General features: G+C 33.5%; 1 protein-coding gene across 3 annotated transcripts; it reads right to left on the minus strand.

Moving 5' to 3' along the window:
- Positions 1–13,325: 13,325 nt before the first annotated feature.
- LOC145620766 (protein disulfide-isomerase 5-1-like) lies at positions 13,326–20,076 on the minus strand. Of its 3 annotated transcripts, none has more exons than XR_014108299.1 (6): positions 19,866–20,076; positions 16,690–16,748; positions 16,368–16,543; positions 13,982–14,085; positions 13,670–13,724; positions 13,326–13,522 (listed from the first exon to the last, which is right to left on the minus strand). XR_014108299.1 is itself a non-coding variant. In XM_081675472.1 (5 exons), exons 1-4 carry the CDS (start codon positions 20,004–20,006, stop codon positions 13,991–13,993), a joined length of 471 nt encoding a protein of 156 aa, XP_081531598.1. In that variant the 5' UTR covers positions 20,007–20,076; the 3' UTR covers positions 13,326–13,724; positions 13,982–13,990. The 3 variants fall into 3 exon arrangements, 1 of the variants encoding a protein (XP_081531598.1); XR_014108298.1 differs by having other exon boundaries at positions 13,326–13,530; XM_081675472.1 differs by having other exon boundaries at positions 13,326–13,724.
- Between the last annotated feature and the right edge of the window lie 343 nt (positions 20,077–20,419).

A 20,419-nucleotide genomic window follows, 5' to 3' on the forward strand; every position in this document is an offset into this window, starting at 1 on the left:
ATTGGCGGCTTTCAGGCCCAAATCCCGAGGTCTGCAAAAGCTGCGTGAATATTCCCTAGGGCACGAAACCCTAGGGAGTGCACGTTTTTCGAGAAGCCTATAAATAGGAGATGACCTCCTCATTTATGGCTACGTGATACGTACACAAAAAACCTTTTACACTCCTTACGAAGAATATTCAGTGATTGCTAATCATTGTCAGAACTGTCACTCTCAAGAGAACAGTACACTCGAGCTCGGAATCCGAGCGGATAACCTTTTCATTCCGCACCTTATTCTTCGGACTTAGACTAACTTAAGCTTCGGAGGCGGACCACCGACCATTCGGTGCTCCGTTGTTTTGCAGGTACAGGCATCCAAGCGAGCATCCAGTCTTAGTGTTGTAACTCTCCCAAGGGACTCAAAAAACCCCAAAACAATAATTTTTATCATGATTATATCATAATTTTTATCATGATTATTTTTATCAATTGATTATATTTGTTGTTATTGCTTGATCACACCTTTTATGCATGTTTAAAGGGAATTTGTACTTGAAATCACGCTTAATAAGATAATTAATAATTTGGTTTAGGCTAATATGATTTTAATTCAAGTGATCGCTAATAATAGAATTATTTGTGCATTAATATTCAACAAACATAGATAATCAGGTTTAAGGCTAAATCTATTGTTTGCATGTTAGTCAAAAAGCGCACATGAATACGAGTAGAATAAAGTAGAGGCCTATCTTTTAGGGTGGGTCCTTTCTTTTGTAGATTGGATTCGTACCCTCATCCCCGAACCCTATTTGGTTCAAGACCTTATGGAGTTGACAATCTCATGGATCGTTAAGGGGTGTAACCTTCACCTCGTGATTGGTTTACAAGTTCCTAAAACTTGTTGGCGACTCTTTTGCTCTCTTTTCCTTCCATGTGGACGCCACCATACTTTAGTGTATGATCACAGTGGGGTTCAAGCTTGGGGTTATGATGCTTGAAATATTCCCTACATCGGCTGGCTGACTTCGTGGGTCGAGGGTGGTTAGTTGGGATTGGGTGACAGCGGTGGGGGTTGGCGCCGATGGTGGCTGGTTAAGATTTTAGGGATTTTTCATTTTTTTTTATAATTTTGGGTTTTTAGGGTTTCGATGTGGTGGTTTTCAGATCAGGTGGGTCGCGGCGACGTGGGGGAGGGGGTCTGGGCTGCCGACGAAGTGGTTTGAGGTAGTGGCCTGGATTTCGGCTACGGTGGTCGGGCTACGGGGTATGGTGGTTTAGTGGAAACGATTAGCATCGGTGCGGGCTGGTGGAGGGTGGCGTCGGCGCGGGGAGGCAGGGCTGGGTGGTGGTTAAGGGGAGGTTGTTGGGCGCGGGGTTTGTCTACCGCCGGCGGAAGGTGGGTGGCTGGTGGTATTAGTGGTTGTTTTTTGGTTTTTTTTTTATTTATTATTTTTTAAGTTTTTTTTTTTTTTTTTTTTTTTAAGTTTTTTTTTTTTTTTTTTTTTTTTTTTTTGTAAAATGTTTTTTTTTTGATAAATTAAATTATTAAATAATTAGATAATGAACCCCACTAACGGAAAACTTAACGGAACTGGACGGAGGTACTGAAATCTACAGTTTTGTGTTATTGGAGGTACCAATTTAAAAATAAATTTTAAACGGATACGAAAATTCAATTAGCCTCATTTTCTAGGTACCAAAATCCAAATTTTCCAATGACTTAATTGGTCCAAAATTGTAGCTTTGGATTGCCTTGGAAAAAAACATTATTTGGGATTCAGAGAGCTACTCAATACATTCAATTACTTCCATAAAGTATATATAATTTCATATTGCAAGATAACAAAAATCAAATTACATAGTCTAAAGACAAAGCAAAATAATCCACAACATAAAACCCTATAATTTGGTTTGGAAGATGAAAATAAATAAAATTTGCACAAATTACAAAATCCACCATAAAAACCAAGAATTCAAATAAAAACACAAATTGCCTTTAGTTCAATTGATCCTCGATGATTATTTCTAATGTGTGTAAAGAAAATTGAAAAACAGAATGAATAAAATAAAAATTGAAGAAAAAAAGTCACTTGCAGTAGCTTCATTTGCAAGACAAATTTCCCATAAAAATAAAAAAAATAGTAAATTAAAAAGCGAAAAAATGAGTAAACAAACCTAGAAATCGATAGAAGAAAGTTGAAACAAGTTTGTAACAATGGCGGAAACGGGAGCAATAATTATGGCGGAAGAGAAAATGAGCAGAGGAGAGAGAAGTAAAATTAGAAAGAGAGAGGAAATAAAATACTGTAAAAATTGACACTGACACGTGCGAGCATGCAAAAACAAAGAAAGTAATTACTTTCCTAATTCAACCCGCCACACATTACATTAATGTAATTTTTTTTTTAAATGTTTGTGTTTTTTAATTGATTCTTTTAAAGTATAGTGATTTACATAGTGTATTATTGATTATTTAAGGCTAATAATATATATTAGTAAATAAAGAGTAAGAAAAGTATCTCAAATTTGTTATTTAATATTTGGGTTATGTTTCTTTTGGATTTATATAATGGGCCATGTAAAATGTAGCCCACATTAAAAGTGCTATTATTTAGATTTCAAGATGTAATAACATATGATAAGTTAGTTCACTTTGCTTTAGAGGAAAAAAAATGCAAGTACAAGTCAAATGTACTATTCATAGTAAACCTTTATTCACATAATCTTTGACAGCTAAGATGCTGTACTTTAACATCAATTATGGCTACAAAAAATATAGTTTTACTTGCTTATTGTTTAAGTAAAAAGTAATTTGAGATTAATGCATAAAATACTATTAACTTTTCAGCATATTTACCCATATACAACCTTCTAGATATACGAAAAAGGGTGAAGAACAGTACCTTACTGCTTGGTACAGTGCCCAGGTGAAAAAAAAATCAGGTCTTCTTTGCTGCCTAGAATCTAGCTATAAATACCCAATCACCTTCATCTTTATTCTTCACTTCATTCCTTAATTCTCTATTATTCCATTCTCTTTCAAGGTATATTCTCCCTTTTTTTCAGTTCATTTAAACTATTTGTCTAGCACAGAATTGTTAGTTGACAGTTACTAGAGCAAAATGTTCACTTTCTAATTTGATTATTAGATACTATTATACCTCCATTGACTATTATCTATTTTTCATGATTACAACATCAACTACATTTATTTTACATGACATTTTTTTTCCATTTTTGAAACATATAAGTTACATTTTTTAAAAGACTTAACTCTATTTTCCAGACATTTTCCTAGATTTATTTCAATATTTTGTTATAATAATATTTGTTGTTGGTATTAAAGCTTTATATTTATTGTATATATATGTGTTTGCCATCATTTATTTTTGAATTTGTGCTTGCTATTTCTACATTAGAGTTTAATGGAAGAGATCTAATTATTCCTGTCGTTTTGCTAACAACAAATGTTTCTATGTTTGCCTTTTTAATATTTCTTCCCTGCACTTGTATGTTAGGCCACATTTAAATCTTGATTTAAGCAAATTTAGATCTGCTATATAATTAGCTATCCTACATTGTAGTATACCTTGCATGGATATACTTATTATTTTGCATGGTGCAACTTAGTTCTGCATTAACTAACTATATTAATGCTGATTCTTTGCCTTGTTTCAACAATTCTGTACAGAAGATGAATACACCTACGAAAATGAAGCTCGAACCTGTTTACTTAGATGAACTTACCACTCAAAGTAAAGACTACAAGGTTAAGGTAACTGTGGCTGAAAAAGGAAGGCCTCAACCGTCACCCAAAAAACCTGGAGTCATATTTCAGACAATCATCTTAGAAGATGAAAGGGTAATTCTGCTTTACCTGTATCTTTTCTTACATTTATTTTCAGCTTAAAGCTAATTTTACTATTGCTAATTTCTGGATTACCAACACATAAATTCACCTAGAAGAGACTTTGTAGATCTAAAGAATTATATTGCTGAATTTTGCTTTGTGATTTACCTTCTAAGATTCTTTGTCAAGCTTTGGAAAATCAACTAGAGGTGCTTTACCCTTTATATTAAAACTTTTTAGGCATTGTTGTTAGCCCATCTGCATTTATAAGTAAAGTTTTACTTAGATTTTACTAACATACTCACAAAAGTGTGGTTTCCATTGCTTTAAAAAGATAGATTTTTAATTTTTTGTTAACTTTTATGGTATATGTATAAACAAAGAAACAAGATGAGATGTGCTCTTTTTGGAGATCAGATACATGCATATGAAGATGTTCTAAAACCAACTGGCCAATATGAAATTTCAAAGGCTCCTATAACTTATATGGATGAGCAGTATAAGATTAACTTTGAAGAACTTCCATATCAGATGACTATTGGACAACAAACTATCATTCAGCGTTTGAATCCAGAAGCTGGTCCGATTGAGCCTAGATATCAGCCACTGTCAACTCTTCCAAGATCGCCTGATCCTAAAGGCAGATTTGGTACTTATTCACAAACACTTTTCTGTCTAAAGTTAGTTAATATTCTCTTGATATCATCTAACTTTTTTTTGAAATTCCCTTCTTAAATAGATATTTTCGGTGTCGTTTTGTTTATTGAAGATGCACCGCGAATGATATCTAATATTCATGGGCGTGACAGTCCAGTTCGTGAAATCTCTGTTACTGACACAAGGTAACCATATACCATCAAATTTTTGTTACATATATTTTTGCTTGCATGTATTGCTTAATTCTAATAGCTAACAACATATATTCAATGATGTATCAGCCAAGACCATGCCATGACAATTTCAGCATGGAATGATCTCACGAGTAAACCCTGTGACACACTGAGTAACTGGACTGAGAAATTTAATGTTGTTGGCTTTACTGCACTGAAAACTCGCCACACAAGAGGTAACATTAGTACATGTGCTTGAACAATTGTACTGTGACTAAAAAAGCTTGGATGAAATAATTATTGTCCTTTAATGCAGGATTCGGTTTAAACACTACTATGTCAACTAGAATCATTATGAATCCTAAAGGAGAGAGAGCAGACATGCTTCGCGATTGGTAATAACTACATGTATTCTTTTAACAGCAAATAGATCATTAGCTTATGTCATGTACTTAACCGATTATATATTGAACTGCAGGGTTAAATTATATCATCATATCTTGCTGGACAGACAGGAAAGGATTTTGAATGTTAGGTAGCCAAGTGTTGAGAAAAAAATTGTGACCATAGCTGAACTGAGGAGCAAAAAGGTTTGTGCTTCTATTCAATACCTAGCACTGAAAACAACTTCCTGCTCATGCATATGCTTTCATATAAACCTTTCTAAAACATGTATGGCTAAACTAACTCAGGCATCAAACGCGGTCCCAGATGAAGTAGCATGGCTTATAGTCACTATACCAGACCCTGACCTACAAAAAGTTAATGCATACATTATTGGTTGTCTAGGTTGTGGAAAGCGAACACACTTTCCTGTGGGAACTACCTTTCCTTGCATCTCTTGCAAAAAAGGAGAAACTACTGCTGGTTACAGGAGCTTTTGTAGAATTTATACATATACTCTTATTAGTATAATAAGATTATCTGCCAACTTTAACTCTTAAAATGCATATTTGTACAGAGTGACTTTCAAGTTCGACACTGCTGATGAAAGTGGCACAATGTCGTTTACAGCATTTAATGATGACACAGAAAGGCTTTTCCGAAAAAAAGCAAATGACATTTGGAGTATTAAAAGCACTGTAAGAATCAACCTTGATGACACACCCTTTTTAATTTAACATCTTCGATCAAATGTATCCCGTGTAATTTAAACCGCAGTAGTAGCCTACACTATACACATAACTCTCCTACTTCAGTTTTCCCTACTATGTTTTTCTTTTTAAAGCTTTGCTTTACTGTTGCAGTTTATATGTTATTTCATGGATTTAATCTGAATAACATTTACATTACAAATCCTTTAATATACTGCCTATCCAATGTGACACTTTCAACACTGCAGGGAAATTTGGAAGCTTTTACAGTGGTGTAGAAAATGCTTTCCACTAAGCCGTTCTTCGTCCAAGTAACTCCTACTCGGGAGTTAGCCATGAACAGCGTATTGCTTTGGACTCTAAAAAGTATTGATGTAGGGGATGATGAACCAAGTACTCAGATCCCAGCTTCAGTGGTGCCCATGACTTGCACTACCAACACAAAGCAGCATTATGCTTCATCTTATGCGGCCACAGCTAAGGCTCATGGGAAAGCACCTATTGTGTCTGAACCAGATTTCAATGCTGATTTCAACTCAAACAGTGCAGCAGCATTTGATGAAGCTTTTGCTGAAGCAATGCAATTTCAGGGGATCAGAATGGCTTCACAAGCATTTGATACAGATTGTTTTGATATTCCAGATCAGCCACCAAGCAAGGGCATTGTCATTTCAGAATCACCAGAACCAGTTGCTGAGCTACCTACCTGGGCCAAACTTTCTCGCCCACGAAGCAATGTGAAGAATCAAAAAACAATCACCGAAGATGTGGACATGGACACGGAAGATGAAGACCATGTTCCTAGGAAAAAACTCCGTACAGCTCTTTTCAAGGACAATGCTGGAAAAGATATTGCCGAGAACAAGGATTCTGCTACCTCCAACCTCAATGATGCATAAATGAAAGCAAATTATAGTTCATGGAAATGCAGTAGCTTTTGCCATTAAGTTGTAGCTTTTAAGTATCAAAGTCAGACAAGGAGTCAGCTTCTTTTGGGTGTTTAGAAGGAACATTTTGCTCACCTTGTGTTCCCTATAAACATCATTTATGTATATAGTAATGCAGTAATGTAGTAAGACATGTTATGAAATAAGTGTAAGCTTTTGGGAATCCTACTTTAAGTCAGTATGTATCTGCTGTAATGTGAATGTTTATGGTATCAGCTTGAACATTATAATATGGTTGTATTGTATATATTAATATCCTTAAATTAGGATATCTATTTATAATATAAGAAAAAGTTATTTAATTTTCCTGATCTCTCACTTACTTGACTATGCAACTTATTCTTTACAATTTCCTTCTTCACTTAGATCAAAAAGACAATAAAACTCAGTATCTGACATTCATATTCCAAACCTGATAAATACATTTATGTATCGATAAATATTATCCGCACTTGCACCAGATATTTCTCAATAGAGCACTATTTAAAGCAAAGCATGAAACTGGCTAACAAATTGATCAGCATCATTTGATTACCAGCTGCATAACTCTTACTTATCTGTATTATTATACACATTTTTCAACAGGGCACCAGCAATCAGATGTAATATATGCTGTAGAATCCTGAACTAGAGCATACATTTCCAGTTAGATGTAAACAGAAACCAATAAACATACATAAAACGGCACTCTTCCCTACACCCCTTAGTAATGTTTTAAAACAGGTTATGCTTTGTTGCTCATAAGTATGCAGTTTAAATTCAGATACTAACTTCACACATTTCCTCACACAGAATTCTTTAAACGAAGAACCAAGTTATTATTCCAGTTTTCAGCCACACGCTTAGTATCATTTAGACACTGTCAAACTACAGCAAAACCTGAATACAAAATAGAATTCCACAGCATAACCAAGATTTTGCTGCATATCCTAAACAAACAGCCTGAACTACAGTTACATTCAACATCGGTCCTTACAAAAGCAAACCCTTACACACCTACTACTTAAATACTACAGCATGAAACTAAACAAACAGTTATCTTGAGGCACCTACATTGGTCCAAGTAGGAATTCAAATAAGACAGGATAACCTCGTCGATAGACTACTACAACACCAAAGCCTTCAATAATGGACTGATCTTCATAAAACAGATCAACACCGTTTCTAAGCGAGCAAGCACTTATTACATTCCTTTCTCGAGCAATGTGAAGCTCAGCACACCATTGTTTAAGCCTATGTCGAATCAACACAACAGTACACGGTTTCATCTCATTCAGATAGGTTCTAGCAAATAATGAAGGAACAACCTGCACAAAATAGCATTTTGTAAGACTTTTCACACAAACAATCATTCATGACAATCAAAAGGAAACAAAAAGAAAGAAAAGTAAAGAACTATGATACAATTTATCTAGAAAGAAAGTCAAACATACAAGAGTTCCTTCGTTGATATAAGGTGACCGAAATATATGCCTGAAAGCAGGTGCAGAACACTTCTGCTGCATTACAGATAGATGAACATCAAGTTCTAAGTTAGTTAATGCAGGTCTCCTATCTAAGTTAGCACCCCTTGGTACCATTGAGATTGGTCTTTTCTTCACCATGAAAGGCAAATATTCGCATATAAAATATGTCATTCCCTTTGAAATACATTACTAATGTATCTCCAACCTCAATATCATTATCTAATATAAATTTCCTCCACCCTTCTTTAATATATAAACGCCTAATACCACTCACATTACAAGATTTCTTAATGGTGACATTCCATGAAAGTCCTTCGGCACCCCGAAAAACCTTGAATTCTCCACATTGATTTGCTAAGATGTGGTAGAAATTTGGAGGGATTTCCAGAACATAAATACAAAGGCAGTTAACGAAGAAACACTTAAAAAATTTAAATAAAATAGCTTAGTAAAATAAACAACAATGAACATCACATACAGCAGAAGACTGATGCTTTTCCTCAATCCTAATTACCCATTTCATCACAAAATTTTCATCAGCCTGCCAAAATAAATATACTTAGGATTAGATTATACCTGCTGCATTAATTGAACAACTTGCCTTACTACTTAGCCTAATACACATACCATTATCTAAACTGCAACTATATCTACAACCATGCATACTATACTTTACAATAAATATAGGCCACTATATATAGAAACTGAGATACAATATTACATTATAAAATAGTTATAGACTCCACAACAACTGTGCTCATGTGAACTTTTGTATACATCAAGTAAGCTAAGACTATATCGAACTAAAGATTCTTAATCATTGTAAAAGTGCAATGGCAATAAGATTCAACAAAATCATTGTAAAAGTGCAATGGCATTAAGATTCAACAAAATATCTTGATAGATGCAGGCATCTTTTCCTATTTTCAGATATACCCATGAGGTTGCTCCATACAGATTGCATTGTAAGGTCAAATCTGGACTCATAATAGCAGTCAGGGCTTAATAATTCACACTTGCTAAAATACAAGACTCTTGCTAATGCATAAACACAAATATTTAAATCCCTAACAAGTCATACTATCAAATGAGTACTACTTAGACAAATCATTCACATCACAGATTCAACTATTATAGATTCCCTCTAATACACTTGAATCTAGAATACACAACTATTCTTATTAAAATTGAGGATATTAGCAATAAAGATAGCCATGATATTAGTAAAATTTAGAGAGCCAATTCAAGGCTGTAACGGTTTAGTTACTTGTCAAAATTTGTATTAAAATTGCTACTACTTTAACTCATATTTTAGAAATAACTCATGTGGTAATTTCTTATACCCCTAGAATTAAACTTAGTAAGGGAAAAATAAGAGTAAGGCAATGAGCAGCATACAGATACATTTAGATGTAAAGTATGGTTTTTAGAATCCCTTGCCTTTATAGTATGCTATCAAAATATCAATTTTCAAATAGCATTATTACAGAGAGAATAATTAAGATAAGCAATTGCGGGAATGTTTGCAAAAACAACGTTTCATAAAAACGACTGTTCAAATCGACCATCTTAATGAGATACGAGAAAGAGCTTTCGTACATATGTTAAGTTTACATTTTTCCTCATTTTTTTTGATTTTAAACTTACAAGAGAACTCTTTTGCTTTATATCCTAATTAAATGTAATACAAGTTCCCAACTTTGATATAATTATATAAGGATTGATCAAACATTTTTGTGCTACATTGTAGGATGATAAGCAAAAGGACAGGAACCAATAAGACCAATTACAACTTCTTATGCTACCTTCATACTAATATACACAAGATCTTTCTGCCTAAATAGTAAAATTCTATAATTTAATATTAAAAAGGCCAAAATAAGAACATCAGCCTCACATTAGCCATCCAAAAAATCACAAAGCAAAATTAATCTCATTGACCAAATTTCCCAACTCTGTATAAGTTATGATCGTATAAGTTAGTATAATTTTCATGGTCTAAGCTATTAATTAGGTCAAATATTATTGTGAAACTTGTAATTGTAATTAAGTGTATTTTGACTTAAGTGCAGAATTAGTAATTGTAGTTAAATTACTGCCTATAAATTAACGACTGCAATGACATTTTCCTATTGTATAAGTTAGTTTCATACATATGGAAAATATAGATAGTAATGTTAGGAAGAAACGTGGTCGAAAGCCTTTGATTGAAGGTTGTTCGACAATGATGATTGAAGCAAATTCTTGGGCAAACACTATTTCGGCAAGATTGGGAAGGCGTAACTTTCCTTGTATTATCTGAATCTTATCCTTCGCAGGGAATCATAGTATGTGTATTCATATTAATTTATTTAGATGAAGAATGTCTTTATTTGTCTATTATATTTTTTTGACTTGTTTAAATATTTTTTTTTGATTTCCTGTTTTTTTATGCAGAATGTCCCGGTAGATTTTGCCCGAAAGCATTTTCAAAACCTTACAGACACGACTAAGGTTCTTCTGCGTCTTTATGATACAAATTTTGAGGCTGAGCTGAAGGTTCAAATTGTTGAAAATAAAATTGTGAAATGTTTTATCAGAAAAGGTGTTGATAAATTGATTGATTATTATGAAGTGCAAATTAATGAAGGCGCTGTGCTGAAGCTTAAGCAGGGGAATGTTATTATATTTGATGTTTATCTGCAACTTAATAATGATTATTGATTTAGTTATTTAAAATCATTAATAAATGAATTTCTTTCGTTAATCTAATTCTTTAAGTTACTTTTGAAGTAGTATAGGTGATTAAATAAATTTGAGATTTGTGGAATTTTGATAATTTCTTCTATCAAGTATGTTGATTTAATAAAATTCTACGCTTTTGATGTTGCATTAGTTGCAAATTTACATAATTAGAAATTAATCATCTATACTACTTTTGATTAACTGAAAAGTAGTTCAATCAACCCACAAATTAAATCTAATCAGATACTAAATAAATCTTAGCAAAAAAACAGTTTTTGATCAACTGTTTATACAACGCGCTATTTTTACAACGCATATAAATCACAAATGAAATTACTTCTAATAAACGGTTTGTAGAATATACACTATAATAGTCTCTACTATTTTATTACAAACTCGCAACGTAATAACGAATACTAGATGGACCATACGGATTCGCGAATATTACTCATCAAACCGTCGAGGGGGCACGCGCGTAGCGCGTGCACCAACGACTAGTGTATATAGAAGATGCAAATTTTATTGTCATGTAATATTATATGACACCTAAAGAAATGAAAGGTTTAGGAGAGTCAAACTAGTTGGTTTAAAGATATTCTACCTCCGATCAGTGGCGGATCCATCTGAGCTTGTGAGTCACCCTGAATTATTGATCCAACACCACTGACGCCGACTTTTTTTTTTTATAAGAACTTCCTTAACATAAGGTTATTCCCACCCAACAACATTCACGATTCGCGTGATGACAGCCCCATTCCCAGGCCTATCACGGTTCAAAAGGGATCGGAGACCCAGGCCTTAAATTTAAGTCCAAATTTATAATTCTATAGTTCGATCAGTCGTCCAATAGTGCTAGCTAATAATAAAACAAAAATTAAATTCTCCACCATTCACTAAAAATTATCAAAGTGTGGGACTTAAGTGTATTGCACGCACGAGTATTGACCTTGATTTTATTTATTTATTGTATATAATGAAGTTATTTATCATGTAATAAAATTTTGTAAAATCGTGCATTGTACGGGACTTATACTAGTCTACAATATATATTATACCATTTTTTATTAAAAAAAATCCTCACACGCATAGAGGGCTAGTATAAAGTTAAGAGAATAGGGCCTATAACATAAAATGGCATGGAATTTAGGCCATGATATATTCACTTTAAAGCAATAATATTTAGTAAACTTTAATGAAAGATTTAATAAAAAAATAGTAAAAATAATTTTAAGTTAGTAACAATACTTTCATTTTACTAAAAATAATTGAACTCCAATCAAATAATTACAATTCAATAAAGATAATTTTATTTAAGCTAAAATAAAATGAAGAGAATGGAGCATAATATGTAACAATGACTATTAAGACAACCGATAGCAATTCGTCAAGTAGACTTAAATTGGGAAGTAAAATATGTAATAAAATCAAATTTTCAAATATACAGATTTAACCATCACACAATTTACCCCACAGTTTACACTCCAAAGTTATGACATAGCTATAAGAGATTAATCTTAATTTTAAGCATACAATTGAGAGTTAGAACCAATAACTCCAACATTAACTAGGTGCTTAAGATAGCTCATAAACACAAAGCAATAAAAATGAAATTTGTAATGCATATCTTGTTTCAAGCATAGGCTTCGAGTTTACCTGTTTCGGGTTTCATATTAAGCTTCCATGATCATTATCAAAGCACCATTTTCGTAGAAGTAGATGAAAGGTTCACTATGCAAGAGAAATGATACCAAAGTTGAACTTATTATGGCTTCAAATTAGGCATCATCTCTCCTGCGAAGTAAACCTTTCATTTCTTCTTCACTGATGTTTCAAATACTAAACAAAATGATTTTTGGTACATTTTTAGTCTATGTTTTCATGACTTTCTTATTGTGCCCAATGATTCTTCAAGGTTTGTTTTTATGTGGCTAGCCAAGTGGGATACCAATCAATAATTGTGGGAGTTGCATTATTATCTTCTTTTTTCTATGGCTTGGGTTATTTATTAAAGATAAAGAAACGTGAACTACATGGTTTTTATCTTCACAGTTTTTTACGTCAGGCAATCGACGTCAGCAGGAAGAAGTCGAAGAATATGATAGGTTCGATGGTTATTTATCTGGAGCATATTGCCGACCAGTTAAATTATGCACTTGAGTGTACCTATCTTTTGGCACGCCCATTCCTTGCTCGATTTAATGAAACAATTGTTTTCATAGAAAATGATGGAGATGAGCTAAAAGAATAGCTCAATGTACCCACAAAAAATTATAATTAATTTCTCTGAAAAAGCAGTGGGGACTTCATGAGTTAATTTACGGGTAACAATTGTAATAGTGTTTCAATGATAGCATCTATATAACTAATACGAGGTATAATATTGCAAATTTGCAATTACCTTTCAGCCGACTTGCTAACAGAGAACAATGCCTATAGAAAACTTTCATCAATTGCATTGAAAAATTTGCATCCATAACAGTGATAAAAGTGGAAAAAGAAAATTCAGCTCATAAATAGTAAGTTTCCAGCACACCAGACGCTGCAATAGTCAGTACAAGGTTCGTTTATCTAATGTTACATGCATCTTCTTTTCATATCGACCCATCCACAGTGTTATGGTGGAATAAAGACTGCATTGCTAGCAGAAATCTCAAAATTAAGAGTACACGGGCTGATGAACACCAATGTAAATTCAATATCAAAAAATTACTCATGATCACTACGGGGGCAGCAGCCATACAGCCCTGGGATCAATCATATGACCGGTTTCCAATTACCACATTTTGCACATTGATTCTGACGCTAACATGCTATACCAGCTTCTGTGAAATCCTGCAATGAGATGCATAAACATGTAAATGATTTCATAAACTATACAAATATAACTGGATATTACATGTGCTAAGGGCCCTTTTTTATTCACCCTACTACCACATATTTTAGAAAAAAGAAGTTCAGTTAAGAGTTAATAAGCTCATGTACAAGTTTAGTAACAAATGAGAGTTGGACAAGTTTATAATAAAAAAGGAAATATAGGGACTACAAAGTTCATATAGTAAATAAAATAAGTTAATTAGTCTTCTGCATACCTACATAAGTTATAATTCTCTGTCAATGTCATTTTCTACTTTTGCTGCTGCTTTCTCTGTTTCTTCCAAAACAAATGCTTTGAGTGATTCTACATCTCGTTTCCCTATAATAATGACAAGACCAAAGGGAGAAACAAAGCGTCAGAAAACCAAAATCTTATCAAGTACAATTATTACAAGCCTTCTAATTAAGTAATTACTACACAAAAATACTTGAAAACCACTATCTAAACAAACGTATTCTAAAATAGCAAGATTTCCCAAATTTCATGTTTTGAATGTCTTTTTAGAGAAATGTTTTTCATGAACACATTACTAGTGGCCATTAATTTATAAGGCCACAATGCACAGAAAATCAAAATCAAAAATATTGAATTCTGCACAGCAGAAGTACAAAACCATATTTTTAACGAGATACGAGAATGATGAGCACAACACAAATTCTTCACCTCCACTATGGTAGATTCCTCAACTCATTGACATGGTTATAAATAAACTCAACCCTAGGAATAGAAAGGTCATAGTACCTGGATACACATGATGGGGGAAAAATAAGGGGTGGAGGATGGGTTTGGCCTTCCACTTGATTGCTAGTTTAGGTGTTCTAAACTTCTAATATGAAGATGGGACTTGGAATAATAACTAAAGAAGATCCCTATGTAGAAATTAAAACTATTAAGTAAGACAACTGGACACATACCTTTGTTTGACAAATGTACGAGAATTTAGTTAATATAGTCCAACCATAACTTCTGGTCATTTACAAGCAAATTCAAGCTTCTTCACACCTACGTATCTTCCATTGTCCCAGTGTAAAAGCTCGCATTAGTTTATTTTTTTTTATTTTTTTGTTTAGATACCAATTTTGTAGTCCTTTATGAGAAACCAAATTCATTGATAAATGTTGTAATGTGCAACTAAATTTCAATATATAATATACTATGGTAGATTCCACTCTTCGTACCAGTGCACCCTCGAGTCTCCGTCTACATGCCCAATCCAATATAGGCGATTTTCCCTAAGTTTGTTTGCAATGCTTGCCACCCCCACTTTCTTGCAAACTTTCTTGCAAATAACCCCATTTATGATTCTATCTCTTAGAATGTTTTCTCACATCCATCTTAGCATAAGCATTTCCGTAACCTCCATCTTTTTAATGTGCACCTTCTTAGAAGCCCAGCATTCTGTACCATAGAGCAACACTAGTCTTATGGCAGTCCTAGTCCTGTAGAATGCCATCCTATCTCTGCAAGGATGCTATCCAATGCTAGGTGAAACTCATTTATTAAACATGTTCTGTCTTAGTTCTATATAGGTCCTGCTTGCATCGCAAAATCCAGAAATCTTTCTTCCTTTACTTCAAAAATCCTCAAGTTAATTAGCTACTTATAGGACCCTTCTGTTCTTGGAGTGTTTGATAGTCAAGGAAGAAAGAATGTTGTGGCACAGAGTAGACTCTATAGGGGTTCAGACTATAAACTTCTTATAAATAGGCTGCTATCCTCACATTTCTACAGGCTATGATGCAAAAAGGACAAATATGGCGAAGAGGCGCTAAGCATAATACTCACATAAATAAATCCAGGAAGCATCTTTGAAATAGTTGGATGGCCAGAGATTTTTGGCTCCAGTAAATACTTAACACTGTTACGGTTTTCAAGGAGATTGGTTTCTATCCTTACAAAAAATGAGTCCTCCATAAAAACTTGCTATAAGATTCTTCGGTAAACAAAAAGGTTAAAAAAAAAAACTAGTGTGCAGAAAATTGCAAGCAAAAAATTATGCTCTGACTGGCTAAAGGGCAGTGCACTAAGATGAGCTTATTAAGTGGGGATGCAAGTCCATCCTGGGCATTTTCTGGGTAGAACACGAGTTCATGAGGATTTAATCACCTACTCTTCAAATGTTAATTAGCAACCTCCGTTTGGATTAAATAGCTTTTCTGGTGGGCTAAAGTTAGATCAGTTGGGTCTTGGCATTTGAGACTCAAAATAACGTAAAGTGTCTCCAAGACTAGTGGCTGTTATGAGTAATCTACATATATGGTGTATGAAGGTAAAAAAGTTTGAGCTTGTCATATAATCCAAGGCCTAAGGACGTACTTTCTTAGTAATTGGTACTTAAAGTTCATTTCAGGCCACAATAAAGGGAAATATTTCACTGGCAGTCCTTTTTAACTGGTTTATATCTAACAATTTAGTATAAAGTCAACTAAGAAAATCAGGCATAATAAGAGTTAATCATCTAACAACATTGTATTTGGTTTGCATTAAGCAGGAAATATGAACGTTGATCCGACGTAAAAGAATTAGCCAAGCCATAGCAATGAAGCATAAAAAGTTCCATATAAAAACAGATATATCATTCAGATGACCGAAATAATTACCCTGATATTTTGCAACTTCTTCACCATTGTAGAAGAGCTTGAATGTTGGATATGAATGTATATCAACTTCGGAACAAACGGGTTTACTAGTACTGCAGTCAACTTGTCCAACTTCAATCTCATCTTCCCCTTCCATGGCCTTCCCCAAGTCTTCCCACAATGATCCCAAATTCTTACTGAAATTACCCAGTATTAGAACACTAATAGAAGCCAATAAAAAAATAAAAAAAAAAAAAAAAAAAAAGAATTTAAATTTATAATTCATTATTCACCATTCACTACTAACCCAGCTATAAATTCTAAAGTAGAGATAATTTCTTACCAGTGCTTACACCATGGAACACAGAATTTCACGAACCAAGCAGTATCCTTCTCTTTTATCTATACAAAATTCAATTGTGCAATGAATACACCAAAGACATAGTTGTCAGCTTATAAAGAACTTTAGACTAATGTAAATAAAAGTTAGACGATAGTAAATAAATCAGCTCTACTAAAATGGAAATATGCTGAATGTAAGGGTTTAGAACATCATTTTAGAGGAAGGGGAGCAGAACACAACTTATACATATAAGTTCAGAGGTAGAAAAGCAATAATTTATGATTTGTTTCTTTGGAAGTATCAATTAAGAATTCAAAATATATCATTTAATACATTGCAGCCTCAACATAGGCTAATTTACAGCTTCACCATTGAATAATTGCACTGCACAGCTGCAATTAATCTAGTGTCAGAGTTAATTTGCTGCAATGCTGCCTATGTTGTTTACAGGGTGATAAATAGGTCTCCCTTGGATCCGTTTTCACTGTTAAGCGGAAGGATGGGTTTGAGGACTTCTTTTCTCCATCAGCAAGAGGTAAGAGCTTCCAAACTTGCATACTCTTGACTTCTAGAGAGATAATTTCCATTTTAAGAGTGAGATTATAGTCCAGGAGTAGGCCCCTAGCACACCAAATTGCTTCAATTCCCTAAGTATATCAATTCACATTCATTTTTGTTCATCTGCGATGCTATTACTTGAAAATGAGGGTCACATAGGCATGTATCTCAGAATTGGACATGGAAACATAATTCAAAGATAAAGAAACAATTTCCACCGTCAAATTTCACTTAAAATATACTGATAAAGAATGCTATAAAAAATACCAAGTTTAAAATAATTTTCATAATGTTAATTCCATGTTATTATGTATATTATTCTTTTAACATCACAGGATTGGTGGTCATAATTATAAGTTAAAAACATAGGGGTCTTATGAGATTGAAATGATAGTTTTCTTATATCCAAAAGAAGTTAAAGTCAGAATTTTAAGGAAGATAAAGGAGTAAGAAGAGTTTATCTTTTCTAATGGTGTTGCTTGAAAGAAAGGATTTGGTGGGAAATGGAGATGCTGAAATGATGGATAAGGTGTAGTTTCTAATGCTTTAATTTCTACTATTAAATTATGGGCTTCACTAGGAGTATCTGTTTTCATCATGAGAATTTTAAAAAGAAAATATTTCATCATCGTTTCACTTTACTTTATTGGTTACTGTCCTTTATAAATTGCTTGAGATAATTGTGCTTCGGGGGGGGGTTGAGAGGCTTAAGACAGAGAGGGAAGAAGCCATGGATTCTATAAATGGCTCTCTTTTTTTTTTTCTTTGAGGGATATTAATGGCTCTCTAATTGCCGAAGAAATGAACTCTACTACTCAAGCTAATGCTTTCAAATTAGGGATTGTGGCAGGGAGGAAAGAAGTTATGGTTTTTCTTTTAATGGCTCGCTAGCTGCCCTCAAATACACTCAGCTAATCAACCAGGTTCTTACAGATTAGCGAATTTAAATTTAGTGTTCGGTATGAGGCTAATTTTCCGAGAGTAGTTTAGGAAGAATTAATCCTAATCATGGCTAAGGTGTCAAATTCAATGGTATCTAGAGTTTAGTAGCTTATTTAGGGCTGCCACAGAGATGCAATCCAGGATCACGTCTTTTTGGGATTCACTAATTGCATGGGAGTTGAAGACAGAAGAGATTACTCCCCAGATGTCAATATTAAATTGTTACAGTCTAATATGTCTAGTATTCATCTCTGTACCCTCTCTTTTATAAAACCTGTCCTTGTTACAATAAAAAGTGCTCGTTTCACCTCAAAAGTCAAAACTTTGAGTTATCTAAACTAATCCTATAGCCCTAACCTGAGCATACTTTTGGTTGTGAATAGAGGATAATATCCCTAGTATAAGTTTACTAGAACCTTTCATAAATATTTAAAGTAATTTGTACTTATCAGACCCGAACTAATTACTTTAAGAATGGAAAAAAAAAAAAATTAAGGTAGAATTTGATGATTGAATTCTTATGGTCAGTGGTTTATAATTCTAGGAGGGATCATTTGGCAAAAACACTCTAGTGTATCAGGCCAAAAGTAAAGCAACGCCAAGGGATAGAGAAGCTGGTGTCCTAGAATGTAGCTTACGTAGGACAAATGTTGGAACAACTGGTGCCCCTTTAGTGGTGCAGTATCATAATAAGGACTGTAACGGTTGACATGCCCATCAAGCAAAAGGCCTACAACCACAATGCTTGCATGCCTTTAGTAATTTATTTCTCAAACTGTCTCTACTTTTTTCCATCCTAATTTTCATGATGCTATTGTGGCTGCGCTTGTGTTGGTACTTCTTGGCATCTGCATCTAATGATGGCAGCCCAAGATGAATGATAATCAAGGATCTTATGATGACGTCAATTCTAGGCTTTACTTACGGAAGATTGTAAGGCTAGTCATCCCAATGAGTGGATAAGTAATCCTTTCGGGATTTTCACCTGGCAAAACTTTCCTTCATTGTTAAAGCCGGTACCACAATAGTTGCTACCCTCATTTTATTGCCAAATTATTTGTAAAACTAAAATTCGGAGATTCCTCTTAATGTAGATTTCAATAATACCGCCTGTAAGCAGGATTAATAAAAATGTTAAGCCCTTAATAAGCAAAATTTAGGTTGCTAATTTCATGGCTATATGTTTGCTTCATCATGCTAACCACGAATGTTCGATACTAATCTCTAATTCCAATAAAATAAAATCAATAGTTTCAGGCAGCCCATTGATCGACTACGTCTAATGATTTATTAAGGATGAATGCACACACCTTTAACCTATTAGAGTTGTAGTCAACAACGCAATATATAATTTCACTAAAAAATTAACCATTGATCAAAGTATGTGGATCACAAATCTAGTTTAACATTCACCAATTTCTACCATTGCCAATAATTTCACAATTCATAATCACAATTTATAATTACTGTTAAGAAAAAAAATCAATAGCAACTGCCTTATAATGAATCAATCACAATAACCTGGATCTCAACTATACTAAAAAACACTAATCATTCTAATAAGCTAATAATTAACAAAATTTCGATAATAATTGGGAATAAAATTGTAAAAAAAATGACAGAAAATTCAAAAAATTGAAGAATCGATCGAGAAAAATAGGAAAGAAAATTGGTACCTTGTCGGAGAAAATATCTTCAGTTAGGGTAATAACATCAGCTCTGCATCGTGTATGAATGGTGAGAAGGAGAAGGAGGAGGAGAAGACATGGTGATACTTTGAATTGAAAACTCCTGCTGTCCGCCATTGCTATTCTCATGCGTCTCTCTTCGTGTTCTTCGTGTTCGTGTTCGTGTTCGTTAATACTCTCCAAACACGGATTTGCTTGCTCCGGCCTTTTATTTACTCCGTATTTATATCTTTTAAAATTTTGATAATTACCAGCCACTATACTTCATGTTTAAATGTGGGCGTTGATTGGTAGAATAAGAGGGTGGTTTAACTTATCACTTTAGTAATTACTAGATGAAGTCCGTGCGTTTGATTTTTATTTATTTTTTTTTTTTATTATTTTTTTTTGTATTTATGAGTTAAAATTTGTTATATATTTAGATAAAATTCCTAATATTAAAAGATAATATTTAATTACAGCTTAAAAATCTCATTTGCCAATTTTGCTTACATAGCGTTTGAATTATTAAATTTTAAATCAAATTAATAATCTCTTATTTA

This window comes from Chenopodium album, chromosome 27, assembly GCF_948465745.1.
Source record: "Chenopodium album chromosome 27, dcCheAlbu1.1, whole genome shotgun sequence".
Lineage (NCBI taxonomy): Eukaryota > Viridiplantae > Streptophyta > Magnoliopsida > Caryophyllales > Amaranthaceae > Chenopodium > Chenopodium album.